Below are 23150 nucleotides of genomic sequence, written 5' to 3' on the forward strand. Positions count from 1 at the left end.
GGTGCGATGCCGACTTTACAGTGCCGCACTGATTCCCAAAAGTAGTTCTTGCACTTGGTGATTTCAATAGACATCTCTGCATGAACCCATGTGCATGAACAGATGTCTCTGAAATCACTCCCAAAATTGGACTGACGTGGGTTTGAAATCGTGTGAGTTCAGCTGAAATCGCATGATTTCAAAACCGCATCAGTGTGAACCTGGGTTTAGAGTTAAATTATTTAACATATGCTTACGCTGTTAAATTTGACCTGGACATGAAAGGAACCAGGATTATGTAATTTCGACTTTAACCTGAATTGCTATAATAGAAAGGGCAGGCGCAGACAAATCTGCATATTAACTTCTTTTGAGCAGCAAAACCAACTGTATTTGAACACTATGCTAAGGTGTTTATTTACTAAAGTTGGATGGTGCAAAATCAGGCTCACTTGTGCATAGGAGTCAATCAGCTTCCAGGTTTTGTTGCCAAAGCTTAATTGAACAACCTGAAGATAGAAGCTGATTAAATACCATGCACAGCTGCACCAGATTCAGAGTGCTCCAGCTTTAGTAAATCTACCCCTAAGTGTTTGAATTTAGCTCCCGCCCCTATTTTTAACATTGATTTTCTATATGATATATTTTCTACGATATACATAAAAACACAGTTTCTTTCTGTATTCCCCAGGTGAAGTGATACTTGTGGATGGAGTTACAGTACTGTGCCAGCATTTATCAGATATCATGTGCTATATTATTGGTGGACCTGATGAGAATGAAGTAAGTTACACTGATGGCTTTTGTAGCTGAAAATTTATACTTTTTGCTGTTATGAAGAAAGACTTGTATTAACTGAATTTTATAGTGTCTCTAAAATACCTTGTGAATGATTTATCGGTTACATGACAGTGAGTAAAAAAAGGGGCTGACGCCTTTCTGTAGGAAACCTTGACCACAGCACATAAGGTACAAGGATTGGACTGCTGAGAACTGGGGTAAAGTCATTTTCTCTGATGAATCACCTTTCTGATTGTTTGGGGCATCCGGAAAAATCCTTGTCTGGAGAAGAAAAGGTGAGCACTACCATCAGTCCTGTGTCATGCAAAGCATCCTGAGACCATTTATGTTTTGGGTTGCTTCTCAGCCAAGGCAGTGGGCTCACTCACAATTTTGCCTAAGAACACAGCCATAAAGAATGGTACAAAAACATCCTCCGAGAGCAACTTCTCCCAACCATCCAAGAACAGTTTGGTGATGAACAATCCCTTTTCCAGCATGATAGAGCACCTTGCCATAAGGCAAAATTGATAACCAAGTGGCTTGGGGATCAATGCATCAATATTTTGGGTCCATGGCCAGGAAACTCCCCAGACCTTAATCCCATTGAGAACTTGTGGACAATCCTCAGGAGGCAGGTGAAATTCTGACAAACTCAAAGCATTGATTATACAAGAGTGGGCTGCCATCAGTCAGGATGTGGCCCAGAAGTTGATGACAGCATGCCAGGGAAAATTGCAGAGGTCTTGAAAAAGAAGGGTCAACACTGCAACACAGGTGCTTTTGACGCACTCTTCGGCCACTAGCACTAGTGGCCGAAAAGCTCAGCTAAAACTACGGTAAAGCACCATTAAAACTGCCGGCGCTTTATCACTAACGGACCCGCTGCCCCAGTGTGAAAGGGTTCTAAGATTTACAAATCTAGCCACATTTAATAATGTTCAATCATGTAAATTATGCATTTTTAAAAGTACATCACTCCTTGCATGCTTCAAACATAGTACATCTGATATGTGAAACAAATTCCATCCACAGTGTAATGTAGATGTCTGTTCTGAAAAATTATGAGAGGCATATGATGGTTCTATCTCTCATTGAATGCCTGGTTGATCTACATATATGCATGAAGTGATAAAATGATAATGGACGAGGCATTTAGGCAGTGCCTGAAAACTGCCTTCCATGCCTCCCCAGCGTGAAGCCCGAGTGCTTTCATACAGGAGCAGTGCGCTTGCAGGACGGGAAAAAAAAGTCCTGCAAGCAGCATCTTTGGGGCTGTGTAGGAGCCCCGTATACAGCGCTCCTACGCCGCCCCTGCCCATTGGAATGAATTCCACAGCGCCTGTAAAGTGCTTTGGAAGCGCTGCAACACCGGCACTTTTATCCCAGCTAGTGGCCGAAAAGCACAGCTAAAGCGGCGGTAAAGCATTGCTAAAAATACCGGCACTTTACCACTAATGGACCCACCGCCCCAGTGTGAAAGGGGTCTAAGGCCCCGTACACACGACCAAACATGTATGCTGAAACTGGTCCGCGGGCCAGTTTCAGCATACATGTTTGGTCGTGTGTAGGCGCGAGCGGGCCGAATTCCAGCAAACATTTGCCCGCCGGGCCTTTTCCCAGCGGGCAAATATTCCTGGACGTGTTTTAAAACCGTCCGCTGGAATCCTGCCCGCTCGGACATGTACGGTCGTCAGTACAGACCTACCGTACATGTCCAGGCGCCCGCCGTCCCTCGCATGCGTCGAATGACTTTGACGCATGCGTGGAAGCCTTTAAATGGCAGGCCCGCCCACGTCTCCGCGTCATCGCCGCGGCGACGACGCGGACACGCCCCGCGTAATGTTTACACGCGGACTTCTGTACGATGGTGTGTACAACCATCGTACAGAAGCCCTCTGGCAGACATGTACGGTGAAAACGGTCCGACGGACCGCTTTCACCGTACATGTTTGTTCGTGAGTACCCGGCCTAAGATTTACAAATATAGGCACGTTTAATAATGTTCATGTAAATTATGCATTTTTAAAAGTACATCACCACTTGCATGCTTCAAACATAGTACGCCTGATGTGTGAAACAAATTCCATCCACAGTGTAATGTAGATGTCTGTCCTGAAATATTTGGAGAGCCATATGATGGTTCTATCTCTCATTGAGAAATGATAAAATGATAATGGACAAAGGCATTTAGGCAATCACAAGACTTGAAAATGTCAATGCTGTATACGTGTGTGTATGTGTATATGTGTATATATATATATACACACACACACACGCACAGTGCCTTGAAAAAGTATTCATACCCCTTGAAATGTTCCACATTTTGTTATGTTACGATACAATAGGAATTTCAGAGACCTGGTTCAAGCATTTGACACAGTTCCCCATAAGGCTGGATTCACACCTATGCAGTTTTAGTGCTTTTTTCATTTTGCAGATTTGCACTGTAGTCCATTTAACATGGTTTCCTATGGAACACGTTCTGTAGTGCAAAGCTACAAAAGTACTAAAATTGCATAGGTGTGAATCCAGCCTAAACGTTTACTGTATATAGTAGACCATAGGGTGAGTACATGGATTGAAACCCGGCTACAAGTGCGAGTTCAGAGGGGGGTGATAAATGGGGAGTACTCGGAATGGTCGGTGGTGGGTAGTGGGGTCCCCCAGGGTTCTGTGCTGGGACCAATCCTATTTAATTTTTTCAAAAACGACCTGGAGGATGGGGTAAACAGTTTAATCTTTGTATTTGCGGACAATACTAAGCTAAGTAGGGCAATCACTTCTCCGCAGGCTGTGCAAGAAGATCTGAACAAATTAATGGGGTGCGCAACTACATTGTAAATGAGGTTTAATGTAGAAAAATTTAAGATAATGCATTTGGGTGGCAAAAATATGAATGCAATCTATACACTGGGGGGAGAACCTCTGGGGGACCTCACCTACTATGTAACTATGTAACAACAAAAAACGTAAATGTATTTTATTGGGATTTTATGTGATCGGACAACACAAAGTGGCACATAATTGTGAAGTGGAAGGAAAATGATAAATGGTTTTCAATTTTTTTTCCAAATAAATATGTGAAAAGTGTGGTGTGTATTTGTATTCAGCCCCCCTGAGTCAATACTTTGTAGAATCACCTTTCTCTGCAATTACAGCTACAAGTCTTTTTGAGGATGTCTCTACCAGATTTACATATCTACAGAGTGACATTTTTGCCCATTCTTCTTTGCAAAATAGCTCAAGCTCTGTCAAATTGGATGGAGAGCATCTGTGAACAACAACTTTCAAGTCTTGCCACAGATTTTCAATTAGATTTAGGCCTGGACTTTGACTGGGCCATTCAAACACATAAATATGCTTTGATCTAAACCATTCCATTGTAGCTCTGGCTGTATGTTTAGGGTCGTTGTCCTGCTGGAAGGTGAACCTCCATCCCAGTCAAGTCTTTTTCTGACTCTAAACAGGTGTTCTTCTAAGATTGCCCTGTATTTGGCTCCATCCATCTTCCCATCAACTCTGATTAGCTTCCCTGTCCCTGCTGAGAAAAAGCATTCTCCCAACATGATGCCAACACCACCATGTTTCACAGTAGGGATGGTGTGTTCAGAGCAATGTGCAGTATTAGTTTTGCTTTTAGGCCAAAAAGTAAAATTTTGGTCTCATCTGTCCAGAGCACCTTCTTCCACATGTTTGCTGTGTCCCCCACATGGCTTCTCAAAAACTGCAAACACAACTCCTTGTGGCTTTTTTCAAATGGATTTCTTCTTGTCACTCTTCTATAAAGGCCGGATTTGTGGGTCTGTAGGTTTGCAGTTGTGCCATACTCTTTCCATTTTAGGATAATAGGTTGAAGAATGCTCTGTGAGATGTTCAAAGCTTGGGATTTTTTTTATAACCTAACCATACTTTAAGCTTCTCCACAACTTTATCCCTGACCTGTCTGGTGTGTTCCTTGGCCTTTATGATGCTGTTTGTTCAATAAGGTTTTCTAACAAACCCCTGAGGGCGTCACAGAACAACTGTATTTATGCCAAGATTAAATTACACACATAGATGCTGAACCTCCGCTCTGCATCTTTTCTTGCAGCTCCCTAGCTGCTCTGTCCCAAATGGTTTCTCTCTCAGGCTCGGGCCTTTGACGTGAAGCACCTATGAATTCCAGGTGAGACCTTGTCCCCCGCCTTCTTTCTCTCAGACTCAGGCCTCTGGATTGGGGCATCTTTCACCCCTGGGTGAGACTCTGTCTCTCAGCTTATTGGCCTGTCCAGTCCTGGACGGCATGGTGTAGATGTGCACTTCATCTCCTTCACAATCACTGACCTCTTCGGGAGCTCCCTGAGCTCTAACTCTGGCTCTCATATGAAGCCAGCAAACAACTGAGCCATTAGTGTGCTTGCTTCTTTCAAAATTTGGTGTAAGCCATCCTATTAAACAGTGGCAAAGACTCGTCCTGCTACTATATATATATATATATATATATATATATATATATATATATATATATTCGCACCCCAATTTGGTCCTATTTCCCCCTTTACGGCGTGCACACAGCCAAGCACAGCATTTTCTTCATTCTTCCACCTGCTCAGGAAACAGTCTAGGGCAGTGATGGCGAACCTTTTTGAGCCCGAGTGCCCAAACTGCAACACAAAACCTAATTTTTTTTTGAAGTGCCAACACTGCAATTAAACATGAATACCAAGGTTTTCGTTTAGAAAAATCAACTCGTACACTTGTCCAAACTAATTAACAGCTTTTGTTTTAAAAGAAAAACACAATAACAGAGCTTTCTATTAAACATTTTTTTTTTATTGAAAAAGATTCTCAACAACTGTACTTGTGCATGTATTTTTGGATAAGGATACATTTGCAGATCGCTGGTAAAGATGCCTTTGCTGATCGCTGGTAAGGATGCCTTTGCTAGGCATTTTCAAAGATGGCTTTGCTGGGCATTTCCAAAGATGGCTTTGCTGGGCATTTTCAAAGATGACTTTGCTGGCCATTTTCAAAGATGACTTTGCTGGGCATTTTCAAAGATGACTTTGCTGGGCATTTCCAAAGATGGCTTTGCTGGGCATTTCCAAAGATGGCTTTGCTGGGCATTTCCAAAGATGGCTTTGCTGGGCATTTCCAAAGATGGCTTTGCTGGGCATTTCCAAAGATGGCTTTGCTGGGCATTTCCAAAGATGGCTTTGCTGGGCATTTCCAAAGATGGCTTTGCTGGGCATTTCCAAAGATGGCTTTGCTGGGCATTTCCAAAGATGGCTTTGCTGGGCATTATTAAAGATGCCTTGGTAAGGCATCTTTAAAGATGCCATTGCTGGGCATTTTTAAAGATGCCTTGTCTGGGCATTGGTAAAGATTGGTAAAGATGCCTTGGCTGGGCATTAGATGCCTTGGCTGGGCATTGGTAAAGATGCATTTGCTTACACAAGGGATAGAGATCTACAATGCTGTGATGGGTACAGGCACAGTATACTTTGCATAGCTAAAAGACATTATTGAACATAAGCAGAGGATGAGTCTAATGATCTATTGCTGGGCATTATTAAAGATGCCTTGGCTGGGCATTGGTAAAGATGCCTTAGCTGGGCATTGGTAAAGATGCCATGGCTGGGCATTATTAAAGATGCCATGACTGGGCATTTTTAAAGATGCCTTGGCTGGGCATTGGTAAAGATGCCTTGCCTGGGCATTATTAAAGATGCCATTGCTGGGCATTTTTAAAGATGCCTTGGCTGGGCATTGGTAAAGATGCCTTGTCTGGGCATTGGTAAAGATGCCTTGGCTGGGCATTGGTAAAGATGCAATGACACATTTTTGTTTTTTTCATTTTAGCCCTTTGGATTCTTCTTTGCAATTCTTGTAGATTAGAATCTACAGCAGCTTCCAGACCCAGCAGAGCAGTGGGCATTTTTAAAGATACCTTGGCTGGGCATTTTTAAAGATGCCTTGGCTGGGCATTGGTAAAGATGCCTTGCCTGGGCATTATTAAAGATGCCATTGCTGGGCATTTTTAAAGATGCCTTGGCTGGGCATTGGTAAAGATGCCTTGCCTGGGCATTATTAAAGATGCCATTGCTGGGCATTTTTAAAGATGCCTTGGCTGGGCATTGGTAAAGATGCCTTGCCTGGGCATTATTAAAGATGCCATTGCTGGGCATTTTTAAAGATGCCTTGGCTGGGCATTGGTAAAGATGCCTTGTCTGGGCATTGGTAAAGATGCCTTGGCTGGGCATTGGTAAAGATGCAATGACACATTTTTGTTTTTTTCATTTTAGCCCTTTGGATTCTTCTTTGCAATTCTTGTAGATTAGAATCTACAGCAGCTTCCAGACCCAGCAGAGCAGTGGGCATTTTTAAAGATACCTTGGCTGGGCATTTTTAAAGATGCCTTGGCTGGGCTTTTGCACAATTAATGTGATTTTTGCTGTTGTATGCATGCTGATAACTTGTCAAACCTTGGCTCATACTCCGTTAGTTTGAGAGCAACACATACAGCACTCAAATCATCTGTTAGTCTATTTCTGGCATCACATTTGATATAATTCAATGCTGAAAACAGCTGCTCACAAGCATAGGATGACCCAAACAAAGTAAGGAAAGCAATCCCAAGTGTTTTCATTGCCTTAAAATTATTTGGCAGAGAATTCCACACTTTAAGTATTTCATTTTCTGAACTAGCAACTGTGCTGTCTTTGGTCATCCCTTCACACTCCATCTTTTCAAGAGTGGCACGCAGGTCAGAGAATTTATTTTTCCAGATAGAGCTTTCTTGAAATTCCAGTAGCTCCATTTCCAAATTTTCTAAATCTAACCAGTGTAAGCAGGAAAGATCAAGTTCTTCAAATTTGGCTTTATCTGGAGAAGTAAGAAAACTCAGGGTTGTTTCCATCTTACGGAACTGTACAAATCTGTTGCCAAAATTCTCCTTTGCAACTGCTATAATGCTAGAAAATTCTTTGTAGATTTCATGATGGTTTGGATTGTCTGTAAATGTTGTAGAATTTTCCAAATGCATTTTTAGATTGGGAAAATATTTCAGCTGCCCACTTTCAAGGTCTCTTTCAAAAACCTGCAGTTTTCTCTCAAATGTTCTGATATCACAAAACATTCTTTCTGCTGTTTTCCCTAAACCTTGCAGTTTTTTGTTCAGGACATTGAAGTGTATTGTAAAATCAGTAAAAAACATGAGATTGGTGAGCCAGGTCATATCAGTGAGCTGTGGATATTCCTGCCCCTTGTCATTCATAAACAGCCTAATTTCATCCAAACAGGCTACAAATCTCTCCAAGACCCGTCCTCTGCTTAGCCATCGTACATTATTGTACATAAGTAAAGTATTATACTGTGCCTGTACCTCATCAAGAAGTGCTTGAAACTGTCGAAAATTAAGAGCACGAGCCATGATGTAATTCACCATTTTTGTGACATCCTTGAGGATATCGTCTAATATTTTGCTGCTTTCCTTGGCACAAAGAGCTTCTTGATGTATAATACAATGAAATTGAATGACTGGGTGCTTTGCTTCTTTGACAAAAAACTGTATGAAACCAGATGTTACCCCCACCATGGAAGGTGCCCCGTCACTAGTAACTGAAACCACTTTTTCTGGCCTTATGTCTTGTGAGACAAAAGCCTCCATCACAGCATTGTAGATATCTATCCCTTGTGTTCTTCCAGGCAAAGACAACAGTTTCATGAGCTCCTCTCTCATGGTGTCACCAACAGCATAACGCAAAATTACTGCTAGCCTTGCATGATTATTTATGTCTGTGCTTTCATCCAAGCACATGGAGTAACAGGCTGCCTTTTGTAAGTCAGTGGTGAGCTGCTGACTAACATCACTTGCCATACGCAGGACTCTATCTTTAACAGTATTTCTGCTAAGTGGCATTTCAGAGATTCGTTGCTTAATTTTGTCCTTGTTTGGAAATTCATGAAAAAGGGAATTACTCACAGCCAACATGGCCGTTTTGATAAAATCGCCATCAGAGAGGGGCTTTCCATGTTTTGCTATGCACAGTGAAATTTCAAAGCTGGCATTTGCCAGATAATTTGTTTTAGAAAGATAGTTGCAAAAACTACGATACTGGCAGTGATATCTCTTCAATTTCCCATCAAGAAACTCTTTTCTTTCAGCTACACCAAGTTCGGCAACACTTTTGTGGTTGGTATCAAAATGACGTTTGACACTAGATGTGCGAGATACCACACTTTCACTACACAGAACACATAACGCTTTCCCATTGCGTTCAATCACTCCAAATGACTGTGTCCAGGTCTCTTGGAATGATCTTCCACTATCTGTTTTTAATTTTGCTTTTTTTGATGTACTCATTTTTGGTTGTTCATGTCTACAAAAAACACAAAATGTATAAAATAAGGATGGATGAAGCACCCAATACAAATCTATCCCTACCTACCTATACCAAAAATATTATTGCAACATTTCACAAAAAAGGTAGAACAACTCACGGTTTTGTAGACAGATATACATCGTCCAATATCCTGTGAAACAAGAAGTCGCGCTGTGCCGCTGCTGACACCGCTATGCTGGGTCTGGAAGCTGCTGTAGATTCTGAATTGCAAAGAAGAATCCCAAAGAGAGGGCTGTAATGAAAAAAAAAATATGTTTTCATTGTTGTCCATAGGGACACAGGAAACTACCATAGCCCGGGGGCCAGATGTGACCCTTAGCAACTTACGTTTCTGTAATGTAGACAGATATAAGCTCAAATCGTCCAATGTCCTGTGAAACAACAAGGCGTGCTGTGCCGCTGCTGACACCGCTCTGCTGGGTCTGAAAGCTGCTGTACATTCTACAAGATTTGCAAAGTAGAATCCCGGAGAGAGGGCTGTAATGAAAAAAAAAATATGTTTTCATTGTTGTCCATAGGGACACAGGAAACTACCGTAGCCCGGGGGCCAGATGTGACCCTTAGCAACTTACTTTTTTTAATGTAGACAGATATAAGCTCAAATCGTCCAATGTCCTGTGAAACAAGAAGTCGCGCTGTGCCGCTGCTGACACCGCTCTGCTGGGTCTGGAAGCTGCTGTAGATTCTACAAGAATTGCAAAGAAGAATCCAAAGGGCTAAAATGAAAAAAAAAAAAAGTGTGTCATTGTTGTCCATAGGCCAGGACACAGGCCCAATAACAGCAATGATGGGGGTTATATGTTTGCAAATGACACCTATGCCCAATAACAGCAAACATATTACCTCCCTCATTGCTGTTTTTGGGCCTAGGTGTCATTTGCAAACATATTACCCCCCTCATTGCTGTTATTGGGCCTAGGTGTCATTTGCAAACATATTACCCCCCTCATTTGCAATGAGGGGGGTAATATGTTTGCAAAGGACACCTAGACCCAATAACAGCAATGAGGGGGGTAATATGTTTGCAAATGACACCTAGGCCCAATAACAGCAAACATATTACCCCCCTCATTGCTGTTATTGGGCCTGGGTGTAATTTGCAAACATATTACCCCCCTCATTGCTTTTATTGGGCCTAGGTGTCCTTTGCAAACATATTACCCCCCTCATTGCTGTTATTGGGCCTAGGTGTCATTTGCAAACATATTACCCCCCTCATTTGCAATGAGGGGGGTAATATGTTTGCAAAGGACACCTAGACCCAATAACAGCAATGAGGGGGGTAATATGTTTGCAAATGACACCTAGGCCCAATAACAGCAAACATATTACCCCCCTCATTGCTGTTATTGGGCCTGGGTGTCATTTGCAAACATATTACCCCCCTCATTGCTTTTATTGGGCCTAGGTGTCCTTTGCAAACATATTACCCCCCTCATTGCTGTTATTGGGCCTGGGTGTCATTTGCAAACATATTACCCCCCTCATTGCAAATGACACCTATGCCCAATAACAGCAATGAGGGAGGTAATATGTTTGCAAATGACACCTATGCCCAATAACAGCAAACATATTACCTCCCTCATTGCTGTTTTTGGGCCTAGGTGTCATTTGCAAACATATTACCTCCCTCATTGCTGTTATTGGGCATAGGTGTCATTTGCAATGAGGGGGGTAATATGTTTGCAAAGGACAACTAGACCCAATAACAGCAATGAGGGGGGTAATATGTTTGCAGAACAAAGTTTCCCAAGTCAGTCAGCAACTGTCAGAACACCCACCAGCGAGATTAGCTAAAGTAATTGTTCAGCAAAATTTTACATTTTAGATTGGGTGATGTTAGCAGGGCAACCCATAATAGACGTCATAAAACGACCCAGGTATCCCATGTCTAAATAGTATTCGAGTAATAAGTATTCTTACCTTTGTCTGCAGCTGAATCAAACTGCGCAATGAAGAAGATGGCTTCACGAGTCTTGCAGCTCTTTCCCGCCGTGCGTCTTCTCCTCATGCTCCCAGTCACGCCCAGCAGCACGTCAGGCAGTGGATGATCTGAGAGCTTTCATTGGGTAGCAAGCTAACACGTGACCTCCGGGCGCTCATTCTAAGTTACGCCCACTCGGACACGTCACCGCTAGCACAGGGTAGTGTGGGAAATGTAGTTTCTAGTTGCGGTTGACGATTTAATTTTTTTTTCTTTGACATTTCTGCATTGTCACCGCGTGCCCACCAAAACAGCTTGCCGTGCCGGGAGCGGCACGCGTGCCACGCGTTCGCCATCACTGGTCTAGGGGTTCTTTTTATGTTTCTTATTGGAATATGAACTTGGATAGGGATAGGGAGCACGGAATACCCTGATGAGCTACAACTGAATAACTTGGAATTCTCAACTTCTGGCTGCACTTCACACATTGCTGGCTGCACTTCAGGCTGCTTTGCTGCACAAGTTGCTGGCTGCACTGCACACACTGTATGTCCCATAGGATTCCTAATGCTGCTGGTGGCTTGTACTCCTTCAGGAGTTGAAGAGCTACACACTGTCACTTCTCTTCAGCATTTGGGGGTCATTCGCTCACTTAGCCACAGGATTCTCAACTCCGAGAAATACAGGCAGATAATTATCCATCATGCCATACCATCAGGAAGTCGTGTGATTGCCCCAAAATGTATTCTGCAGCAGGACAATGACATGCAGGCAATGTCATTAAAGCGGAGTTCCACCCACTTTTTTTTTTTTTTTTTAAAAGGCACCCGTTTTGCTCTTATTAATCACATTCTATAAAGGATGTTGTTAGTAAATCCGCCACTGTATGTCATGTTTTTTTGTAAAAAATAACCTTTGTCTTTCCTTTACTGCGTGCATCCATCTTGATTCTGGGCATGTAAAGATCACTAGTACTCTTTTCCTGGGATAAGGTGCTGCTGGCTACCCAGCATGCACCTCCTGATCTTAAGCATGTGCATTACACACAGGGCGCAGCGCAGGGATTGTCTCGGGGTGACATCACAACAGGCGTCGTCGGAGGAAGTGCCCACCCCATTGTTATTGCAATGAACCTAATCGAATAAAACCTAATCATTTCCGGTTTTGTAATATTGAGATGCTAACAGGCAGCGATGCCCACTGACTCCTGGGAATCATGACACACATCTCCCAGGAGCCAGGTGACGTACATCGCTGCAGAGGGGGGAAACAGGAAGAAAGCAAGGTAAAGAAAGAAAATTAAAAATGTCTAATGCTGTTTTTTGGGGAATTCTGAAGCTGAACGTGTTAAAGTGGAGTTCCACCCAAAAATTGAACTTCCACTTTTTGGAATCTACCCCTCCGGTGTCACATTTGGCACCTTTCAAAGGGGAGGAGAGAGCAGATATCTGTGTAATACAGGTATTTGCTCCCACTTCCTGGCATAGATCGCTGCGGTGACCTAGGCCACTTCCTGTGCCTACACTGTCCTCCCCGCTGTCTTCTGGGAAACACACAGGTCCCAGAAGACAGCAGGGACCAGTGAGGATGTGCATCGCGACTCGCGCATGCACAGTTGTGAACCAGGAAGTGAAGCCGCAAGGCTTCACTAACTGAGTCCCTCACCGAGGATGGCGGCGGGGGCAGTCGAGAGACGAGCAACTGATCGGCTTCAGCTGCCGACATCGCGTGCACCCTGGACAGGTAAGTGTCCATGTATTAAAAGTCAGCAGCTGCAGTATTTGTAGCTGCTGGCTTTTAATATTTTTTTTTTAGGCAGACCTCCGCTTTAAGATGAAAAAGTGGGTGGAACTTCGCTTTAAGAACTGTCTTCAATGTAAATAAGAACAAGGAGTCCTGGAAGTAATGGTTTGGCCCCCACAGAGCCCTGATCTCAACATTGAGTCTGTCTGGGATTGCATGAAGAGCCAGAAGGATTTGAGGCACATACATCAACAGATCTGTGGTCAGTTCTCCAACATGTTTTTAACAGCCTTCCTACCGAGTTCCTTCAAAAACTGTGTGCAAGTGTATCCAGAAAAATTGAGGCTGTTTTGAAGGCAAAAGGTGGTCACACCAAATATTGATTTGATTTTCTCTTCTGTTCATTAACTTTCCATTTTGTTAATTGATAAAAAAAACTATCAACACTTCTATTTCTGAAAGTATTTTTAATTTACTGCTACATCATTTAAAGGATCACTAAAGGATTTTTTTTTCTAGCTAAATAGCTTCCTGTACCTTACTGCAGTACTGGTTTCATGTCCTTATTGTTCGTTTTTGCTTTGATGTTGCTGTAATTCTTCTCTGATCTCCACACTTCCTGGTTGTCTGTATCCTTATAATCACAGTACTGGGAGCTTTTCACTGTGGTCTAAGCTGTCATTACTGTGTGTCTAAAACTTAACAGAACCAATCAGATTCATTTTAAAAACAAAACATTGCCATGGATTTGTTTGTTTTTGTTCTGTGTGTCTCTCTAGTTTACAGGAACATGAAACCAGTTTAAAAGTGAAACTAACCTGCAGGCACATTATATGATTGATTTGTATCTATTTGTAATCATTTTTAAAAGGAATCAGTTAACTTTTATGTCTCTATACCCTGTAAACAGTCATTTCAGCAAAACATTTTTTTTCCTTTAGTGACCCTTTAAACTTTTGAACAGTACTGTATATTTAATTTACAGCACTATCTAAATAAACACTTGAGCTGTACAAAAGAGAGAAAAAAATTGATCTCTACTGTCTAATTTAATTGTTTTCACAAAAAGCAAGCAAAAATTATTGAATTATTCAGACCTGATGGAATGTGTGTCATCAGTCTATAGATTCACTTGCTTTCCAATTGTGATAAACTCTTATCTAAATTCCTCTTTGTGGATTCTATCTAGTACCCAAAAGGACCTTTGTCCAAGGTGTCCATCATGTTTGAAAATGGACAGGTCTATCAACAAAAATCATACAGTACACATGAAAAAAAAAAAAAACAGGCAGTATCGTCAGGCAGTAGTGCCTCCTGAATGTTTGTTATACCATCTTGTGAAAAGCAATCCAGCCACTTAGTAGAAGTTGATTGGAAGGGAAGCTTAGGAAAGAAAGAGGGTAAGAGATGGGGAGATGAGGATCTAGAGGTTAGAAAGTTCTGTGGTGTAACCTGAAGGAAGGAAATTTGTGATCCAGGATTTCCAGACTGCATAGTTTTTATGCATGTTATCAGATATCCTAGCTTACCGTAATTTTTCTCTTGTAGCATAACCTGTCTGGATCTGGTTTCAGCTATATCAGACATATGCAATTACCTCCAGCTGTTGCAAAACTACAAGTCCCCTCATGCCACTGCCTCTGGGTGTCATGCTTGCGGCTGTCAGAGTTTTGCTATGCCTCATGGGAATTGTAGCTCGAGGTCCGCTAATTGCATATCCCTGAGCTATATAATAGGTCCTGAATCTTGAGGCCTTGCCTATAGTATGTTTTGAACGGCGCCAAAAATAAAATAAAATATACAGTGAAATAATATTCAGTGAATAAATCCCGTGCTTGCCTATATCATAAACCCTGTTCTTCTATAACTACACCACCCAACCAGGAAGTTTGGGTTGGCAGGGGAGTCCTTTCTTCCCTCTTTGTGGTCACCTTTCCTAAAGAGAGTAGTGGTGCTGGGAGAAAGGGATCAGGCATCCGCTGGTAGTGGGAGGGTGGCAGTGCACTGATACCCCTGTCCCCATACACATTTCAGTGTCCCCATAAAACGTCTGTCTGTCCCCCATCACTGCAAAATAAACACTAATGCCTCGTGCACATGACCGATTTTCCTGGCAGGAAAACTGCCATGAGAGCTTCTGGCCAGGAATCCCGGCTGTGTGTATGCTCCATCGCAGTTTTCCCGACAGGTAAACCGCCCGGAATCCCGGTGGGGAAAAAAGAGAACATGTTCCCGACGGTTTTTAAGCCAGCAGTTTCCCTGTGGGGAAAACCTGAGGTGGAGAGCATACACATGGACAGTTTTTCCAACCAAAACTTTCATGGCAGTTTTCCTGTCGGGAAACCCGGACGTTTGTAGGAGGGAAAAGCTACTGAGCACAGGTTTTTGGTTTTCCCGGAGGACTTTTTACCACCGGGAAAATCGATCGTGTGTACAAGGCATGACTTGGGTTATTTTTCCCAAAGAAAAACAGCATCATTTTTGGTCAAAATTTATCAAGAGAAATTACTTATTTGCAAAATTGTATAACCGAAACTAAGAAAAAACTCTGTAGTGTAAAAAATAAAAGCCACTGATTAAATACCACCAAAAAAAGCTCTATTTGTGTTAAAAAAATGATACAAATTTAATTTGAGTACAGTGTTACATGACTGCGCAATTTTCATTCAAAGTGTGGCAGCACTATAGAGGAAGTAACCGCTATTCACATACAGCCCACCATAGAGGTGTGCCTTTTGGGTTTGGTGGATAATCTAGCCCCGAGGAGAGTGACTCGTACTCTGCTGACCATTCTAATCTATTACACCAGGAAAATTATAGTACTGTCATGGAAAAAGCCTAATCTTCCTTCTGTATCAGCGTGGAAGGGTGTGGTTAATAGGGCTGCACCTCTTTACAAAGTTACATACATCAGTAGGGGTATACCTCAGAAATTTGATAAGGTATGGGGCAGCTGGATGAACAGTGAATTTACGGCGGTGGACTGAGGGGCGTCTAATAGAGTGCACATGTAGCAGGAGTTGTTATGGGTGGAATATGTCTATAACTGATTGACGTGTCTGTTTAGAATATTGATTATAACTGAGAGTTGGTGGCCTTTCTAATTGTATTGTCCTGATCACTGTGTGAGGTCTGGTGGGTGGGGGCAGGAGCCAATGCTGAAGAATTGTATATAGTTTCTTTGTGTGTACGTCCCGTTGGGCCTTGTTGTGTTGGTATTTGTCATGATAAAATCAATAAATACAATTAAAAAGAAAAAAAAAAGTGCGGCAGCACTAAAAAGCTGAAAATTGGTCTGGGAAGGAGGGGGGTGAAAGTACCCAGCACTGAAGTGGTTAAACACATTGTATATAGCTGGCTGCTAAGGAGGGGGCTGGGAAGCCGGCTACAGTGTCCTTAACAACCGATGAGTCATCAGCTGTAAAAACAAAAACAAATTGCCGCCAAGAAAAAAAATCACGAAAAAAAACCAACGTGGCCATCCGATGACATCACTCGGGGGTGCACCCCCTTGTGATGACGTTGGATGGCCACACCCCATGGCTATATAAGAGATGCCACACAGGGTGTGTCAACACAATAGAGGAAAAAAGACACAGAAGAGTGGCTTTTTTTAGCAGGTAACTGGTGATGAGGTAGGTCAAAAAACTTTTTATTGTTTTTTTTACATTTCACTGCTGTTTGAGGTGAATGGGTAGTGGTACGATGTACCCGATACCCATTCACATGGGGGGGGGGGCGGGATCTTCCAGATTCCGATAAGCCCCCTGCCCGCAGACCCTGACAAACACCGAGCAGGGTGGGTGTCAGGGTGTTGCGGATGGGAAGAGACCCCCCCCAGGCACCTATCCCCCCATGAGGGGTCACTCACTCGTTCTCTCCCTTTTCTGACCTGTCATGCTTGGATAAGGGTCTGGTATGGATTTTGGGGGGGACCCCACGCCATTTCTTTTTTTTGCCTTTTCTTTTTTTTAAATTTAAATTTTTTTTTTACATTCAGCTTCCCGACCCTGCTTAGCAACCAGCCTATATACAGTGTTAAAATAAATACCATAAAACACATCAAAAATCTCATCACAAACACAACCCTTGCATTTCTGGTGCGGTTCAATTGAAGTCTATTACCTGCAAATCGTGGGAACAAAGTCCCTGACCCTTTCCAAAAACGCACTGGCCGCAAAACTCATAGATATGAACTTGTACCATAGAAAACCCATGATAAATGGACTGTAGTACATTTATGCAAACACACTAAAAAACGCATAGGTATGAACCTAGGGTGAGTGAAGGTGCTTGTCTGTCATGGTGTTGGTAATGTGGTTTGTTTTTAGCAAAGTGTGTTTTGTTAACAATTGCTCCAAGTATAATTGCTGTGTCTACCTACAGCTGCTGCTTCTGTCTGCGCTGACTTGTATATGCGAGAGCCTGTGTCATATGCTGCGGTGAGTGGAACATGTGAGTGTTTTATGTCTTCGTATAGCAGAGCAAATATGTAATCTGCCCTTTATGTAACAGCAGGATTTACTGGAATTAATTCTTTACATTATTAGTGAGTGCTGAAGCTGGCTGAGTATAAATTACAGGTTTTCTTGCCCAAATTGCATCTTTGTCCTTTTTAATTATATATTCAAAAGGTACTCATTGGCATATATGACAAACCTGTTGTAAATGCCTGCAGATGCCCCAGCTGACTGTTTTAGAGAGAATGTAGTCAGGTTAGAAACTAGTCCCAATAGCTAACCTATATTACCAAAAGTGTTGGGACGCCTGCCTTTACACACACATGAACCTTAGGAGCATCCCAGTCATAGTGCATAGGAATTTAATATTGAGTTGACCCACCCTTTGCAGCTATAATAGCTTCATCTGTTCTGGGAAGGCTGTCCACAAGATTTAGGAGTATGTCTATGGGAATTCTTGACCATTATTCCAGAAGCAAATTTGTGAGGTCAGGCACTGATTGTGAACGAGAAAGCCTGGCTTGCAGTCTTCTCTCTAATCATCCCAAAGGTGTTCTATAGGTTGCGGTCAGGACAAGTTCCTCCACCCCAAACTCGCTCATCCATGTCTTTATGGACCTTGCTTTGTGCACTGGTGAGCAATCATGTTGGAACAGGAAGGGGCCACCCCCAAAATATTCCCACAATTTTGGGAGCATGAAATTGTCCAAAAAGTCTTGGTATGCTGATGCCTAAAGAGTTCCCTTCAATGGAAATAAGGGGCCAAGCCCAACCCCTGAAAAACAACCCCATGCAATAATCCCCCCTCCACCAAATGAGTTGGACCAGTGCACAAAACAAGGTTCATAAAGACATGGATGAGGGAGTTTGGGGTGGAAGAACTTGACTGGTCTGCACAGAGTCCTGACCTCCACCTGATAGAACACCTTTGGGATTAAATAGAGCAGAGACTGTGAGCCAGACCTTCTTGTCCACATCACTGCCTGACCTCACAAATGCGCTTCTGGAAGAATGGTCAAACATACCCATAGACAAACTCCTAAACCTTGTGGACAGCCTTCCCAGAACCCTACAGACTAAGACTGGGATGCTATTAAAGTTCATTTGTGTGTAAGGGACGATCATCCCAATACTTTTGACAATATACAGGGAGTGCAGAATTATTAGGCAAGTTGTATTTTTGAGGATTCATTTTATTATTGAACAACAACCATGTTCTCAATGAACCCAAACAACTCATTAATATCAAAGCTGAATATTTTTGGAAGTAGTTTTTAGTTTGTTTTTAGTTTTAGCTATTTTAGGGGGATATCTGTGTGTGCAGGTGACTATTACTGTGCATAATTATTAGGCAACTTAACAAAAAAAAAATATATACCCATTTCAATTATTTATTTTTACCAGTGAAACCAATATAACATCTCAACATTCACAAATATACATTTCTGGCATTCAAAAACAAAACAAAAACAAATCAGTGACCAATATAGCCACCTTTCTTTGCAAGGACACTCAAAAGCCTGCCATCCATGGATTCTGTCAGTGTTTTGATCTGTTCACCATAAACATTGCGTGCAGCAGCAACCGCAGCCTCCCAGACACTGTTCAGAGAGGTGTACTGTTTTCCCTCCTTGTAAATCTCACATTTGATGATGGACCACAGGTTCTCAATGGGGTTCAGATCAGGTGAACAAGGAGGCCATGTCATTAGTTTTTCTTCTTTTATACCCTTTCTTGCCAGCCACGCTCTGGAGTACTTGGACGCGTGTGATGGAGCATTGTCCTGCATGAAAATCATGTTTTCTTGAAGGATGCAGACTTCTTCCTGTACCACTGCTTGAAGAAGGTGTCTTCCAGAAACTGGCAGTAGGACTGGGAGTTGAGCTTGACTCCATCCTCAACCCGAAAAGGCCCCACAAGCTCATCTTTGATGATACCAGCCCATACCAGTACTCCACCACCACCTTGCTGGCGTCTGAGTCGGACTGGAGCTCTCTGCCCTTTACCAATCCAGCCACGGGCCCATCCATCTGGCCCATCAAGACTCACTCTCATTTCATCAGTCCATAAAACCTTAGAAAAATCGGTCTTGAGATATTTCTTGGCCCAGTCTTGACGTTTCAGCTTGTGTGTCTTGTTCAGTGGTGGTCGTCTTTCAGCCTTTCTTACCTTGGCCATGTCTCTGAGTATTGCACACCTTGTGCTTTTGGGCTCTCCAGTGATGTTGCAGCTCTGAAATATGGCCAAACTGGTGGCAAGTGGCATCTTGGCAGCTGCACGCTTGACTTTTCTCAGTTCATGGGCAGTTAATTTGCGCCTTGGTTTTTCCACACGCTTCTTGCGACCCTGTTGACTATTTTGAATGAAACGCTTGATTGTTCGATGATCACGCTTCAGAAGCTTTGCAATTTTAAGAGTGCTGCATCCCTCTGCAAGATATCTCACTATTTTTGACTTTTCTGAGCCTGTCAAGTCCTTCTTTTGACCCATTTTGCCAAAGGAAAGGAAGTTACCTAATAATTATGCACACCTGATATAGGGTGTTGATGTCATTAGACCACACCCCTTCTCATTACAGAAATGCACATCACCTAATATGCTTAATTGGTAGTAGGCTTTCGAGCCTATACAGCTTGGAGTAAGACAACATGCATAAAGAGGATGATGTGGTCAAAATACTCATTTGCCTAATAATTCTGCACTCCCTGTAGTGTATAATATTTCAGCCTTTCTCAATCATAGGCAATTTTTTTGCATACAGTGAGATGAAAAAAGACACAAGTCCATCTAATTCAACCAATAGAAAACAGATAAATAGAAAACCTTACACAATCCTATACCCATGGTTGATCCAGAGGAAGGTGAAAAAAAACAAAAACTTAAAGCATGATCCAATTTGCTCCAGCAGGGGAAAAAAATCCTTCCTGATCCCCCAGGAGGCAATCAGATATTCCCTGGATCGAAAAACCCTGTTGTTATTACCTCTCCAGTTACACTTGTACAACTCTGGATAGGTGCAACTTGGCTACAACTTTGACCAGTGATAATGGACAACTGGGCTGCGGGAGTGAAACCGTGCGAGTTCAGCTGAACAGATTTCACTCCCGCTTGTCAGTCCCGATTTCGGGCCGCGATTACAGAGACATCTGTTCAGGTTTCTGCACAGATGTGATTGTAAATCGCGGCCTGAAATCGCAAAAAGTAGTGCAGAAACAACTTTTTGAAATTGGTGCAGCTCTGCAGATGAGCCTTTATGTTCAGTAGATGTTGGTTATATCTGAATGCTCAACAACCCTCTAAAGCAGGGGTCTCAATTTTTTTTTTTAAACAAGGGGCCAGTTTACTCTCCTTCAGACTCTAGGGGGGCCAGACCATGGCCAGTGGGAGTAGGAAATGTCCTGGCATCAGTGGGAGTAAACAATTTCCTATCTTTGTTATAAGGGGAAGTAGTGCCCCATTGTTGGTGTCAGTGGGGGGAATTATTAGAACCCCATCATTGGTGTCAGGGGGGCGGGGGAATAGTGCCCCAAGGGCCGGATAAAGGCAAGCAAAGGGCCACATTCGGCCCCTGGCCGCAGTTCGGAGACTACTGCTCTAAAGTCTATGAGCAGCTTTAGGAGTACTTTAAATATCTATCTACTACACTCCTAAAAATCAATCCCTCAATCCCTTCTGCTTTCAGTTGTTCTTAATAGCAGGTTTTATTAATATCCAAAATCATCTTAATATATACTGTTGATTTTAAATTAAGAATTGGAGCATTTCATGATGATTAGTTTATTTTTTTATATGCCCACATATTACGCAGTCATTCAGATTATTTATAAAAAAAAAATTGACAAATTTTACACAAAGTCCCCAGCCATCACAAATTGATTTGATTTTCTGGTATTGTCAGTTACATCTAGTGGCCATAATGCATTTTTCCTGCAATACTTCAATCAGGGAAATGCTGCATTATGGCCCCTACACGGAGCTGAGGAAATCAACAAAGGAGTTGTAAAGGAAACATTTTTTTTGCCTAAAATGAATGTCTGCAAGGTAGACAGACAGAATAGTGTAATGATTCTGTTAAAAAAACAAGTAAATACCTATTAAATTCCTTCATCTATATCACCTCTGGCGTTCTAGTTTTTGTTCTCTCACTCACTTCCTGGTTTGCGGCGCTCGTTCATGTAAGAACTACATTTCCCAGTATGCATTGCGGCACACCCAGTAATTCACACCTCCTTGAAGTCTCTAACACGTAGAGAGCATCCTGCCGCACATATGTAGTTCCCAGGAAGGGGCGAGCACGTCACTGACCCCCGCAGTAAAGCCTCCCATCACGGTGGTGAGTAACAATCAGACAAGCAGGAAGTGAACAGAACAGAGAAGAAATAGAGCAACTTCTGAGCAAAAACGAACAATGAGGAAGTGAAAAGAGAAATGAAGGTAAAGGATGCTTATTATGAAAAAAAAAAATCCTTTACAACCCCTTTAAGCAAAATACATTTAGAAATTGTGATGGCTGGGCGAATGCTTGTGACATTAGTCCAACAATTTCTATAAATAAATCCCTGATTGTTATTGGTCACAGGTTGCTCAAATCATGCAGGGGACATCGGTCTGTAAGTGGGGTGCAGAGAGGTGTGGCGATGATAAGTGTGATGAAAGAACTTGTATTGAAATATTGCAAAGACAGTTCACAATTAACCTGGTGGGAAGACAGCCCAACTGGGAACCCTCACAGATCCAACAGCACGTAGACAGTAGGTTTCAGCCAACTAACAGCAACCATTAGGAGGGACAGAATTTCAGCCTGGCCGTCTCGTGCCTAAGCAGGAAGATGTCCAGAGAAGTTGTTAGCCCCAAGCTTTCTCTCCTTGTCAGGAATCTTTACCTGCTGCTAGTTCTGTCCCTAGCAGGAGGGGTACCTGTCCCTACTCTACTCACTCACAAAGTGGGTGCAGGCCAGGGGCTTAAATAGGCTCTGCCTGACCCAAGATGGCTGCCAGTCACATGGGGTGGCAGCAACCAATTTGATAGCTTGCCCAGTGACCCAGTAAAACATAGAGGGGCCAAGTTTCCCTTGACTTCCTCTCCAACTGCGATGCCGTCTCGGAAGAGCGACACCTACAGTGGAGAAAGTAGACTGCACCTGCCTACAGGTCCCTGATATCTTAAATGGCATGCCTGTTGCTGTGATAAACCTTACCTCAAAGTTGCCTGAAGCCACTATCAGTAGCATAGGTTAGGCTTGGTTAGACCTGCATTACTGCATAGGCTAAGTGAAGTTTTACTTTGAGCTATCTGTATAAAGTACATAGGTATATAATGGAACCACAATAAATGCATTAATGATTTCCCTTTTTTTTCTACTATAGGAAAAATGTGGATAGAAGTTCTGTACTTGAAAACTTGGATGCTGTTTATTTGATACTCGATGAAATAATAGACCAGGGGTAAGGCTTGACTTTCTTTAGTTTCTTTAATTTGAATTGTTGCAGTCATACATGGAAAAAAGGATAGCAACATTATGTAGAACGACATGGCTGAACCATTATATACCTAATAAATGTATAATGTCATGATCCAATGACACTGATGATGGTGGGAATGGGGGGCTTCAGAAGGATTTCAGACTTTAAAAGAAAATCTTCTCCTGATCATTTATGTAACCCCTTAATTCCTTTTGTATAGGAGTTAAAGGATTATGTTTAAATGACTGTTAAGGCCCGTACACAGGATCGGATTTTCCAACGGGAATTGTGTGATGACAGGCTGTTGTCGGAAAATCTGACATTTTGTATGCTGACAATTGTTGTTGGATTTCCACCAACAAATGTTGGATAGCATGCTTTAAAAAAAAATTCCGTCAACAAATGCGTGTTGGAT

General features: G+C 42.5%; 1 protein-coding gene across 1 annotated transcript in view; it reads left to right on the forward strand.

Annotated features, from left to right (window-relative positions):
• The window catches only part of COPZ2 (COPI coat complex subunit zeta 2), a 109701-nt gene that overhangs the window by 40883 nt on the left and 45668 nt on the right, over window positions 1–23150 (forward strand). Inside the window, exons 4-6 of the mRNA XM_040331586.1 lie at window positions 671–762; window positions 17200–17255; window positions 22640–22717. Coding sequence (XP_040187520.1) covers window positions 671–762; window positions 17200–17255; window positions 22640–22717 — 226 coding nt within the window. The remainder of the gene's footprint in view (window positions 1–670; window positions 763–17199; window positions 17256–22639; window positions 22718–23150) is intronic.

The sequence above is a fragment of the Rana temporaria genome, chromosome 12, assembly GCF_905171775.1.
Source record: "Rana temporaria chromosome 12, aRanTem1.1, whole genome shotgun sequence".
NCBI lineage: Eukaryota > Metazoa > Chordata > Amphibia > Anura > Ranidae > Rana > Rana temporaria.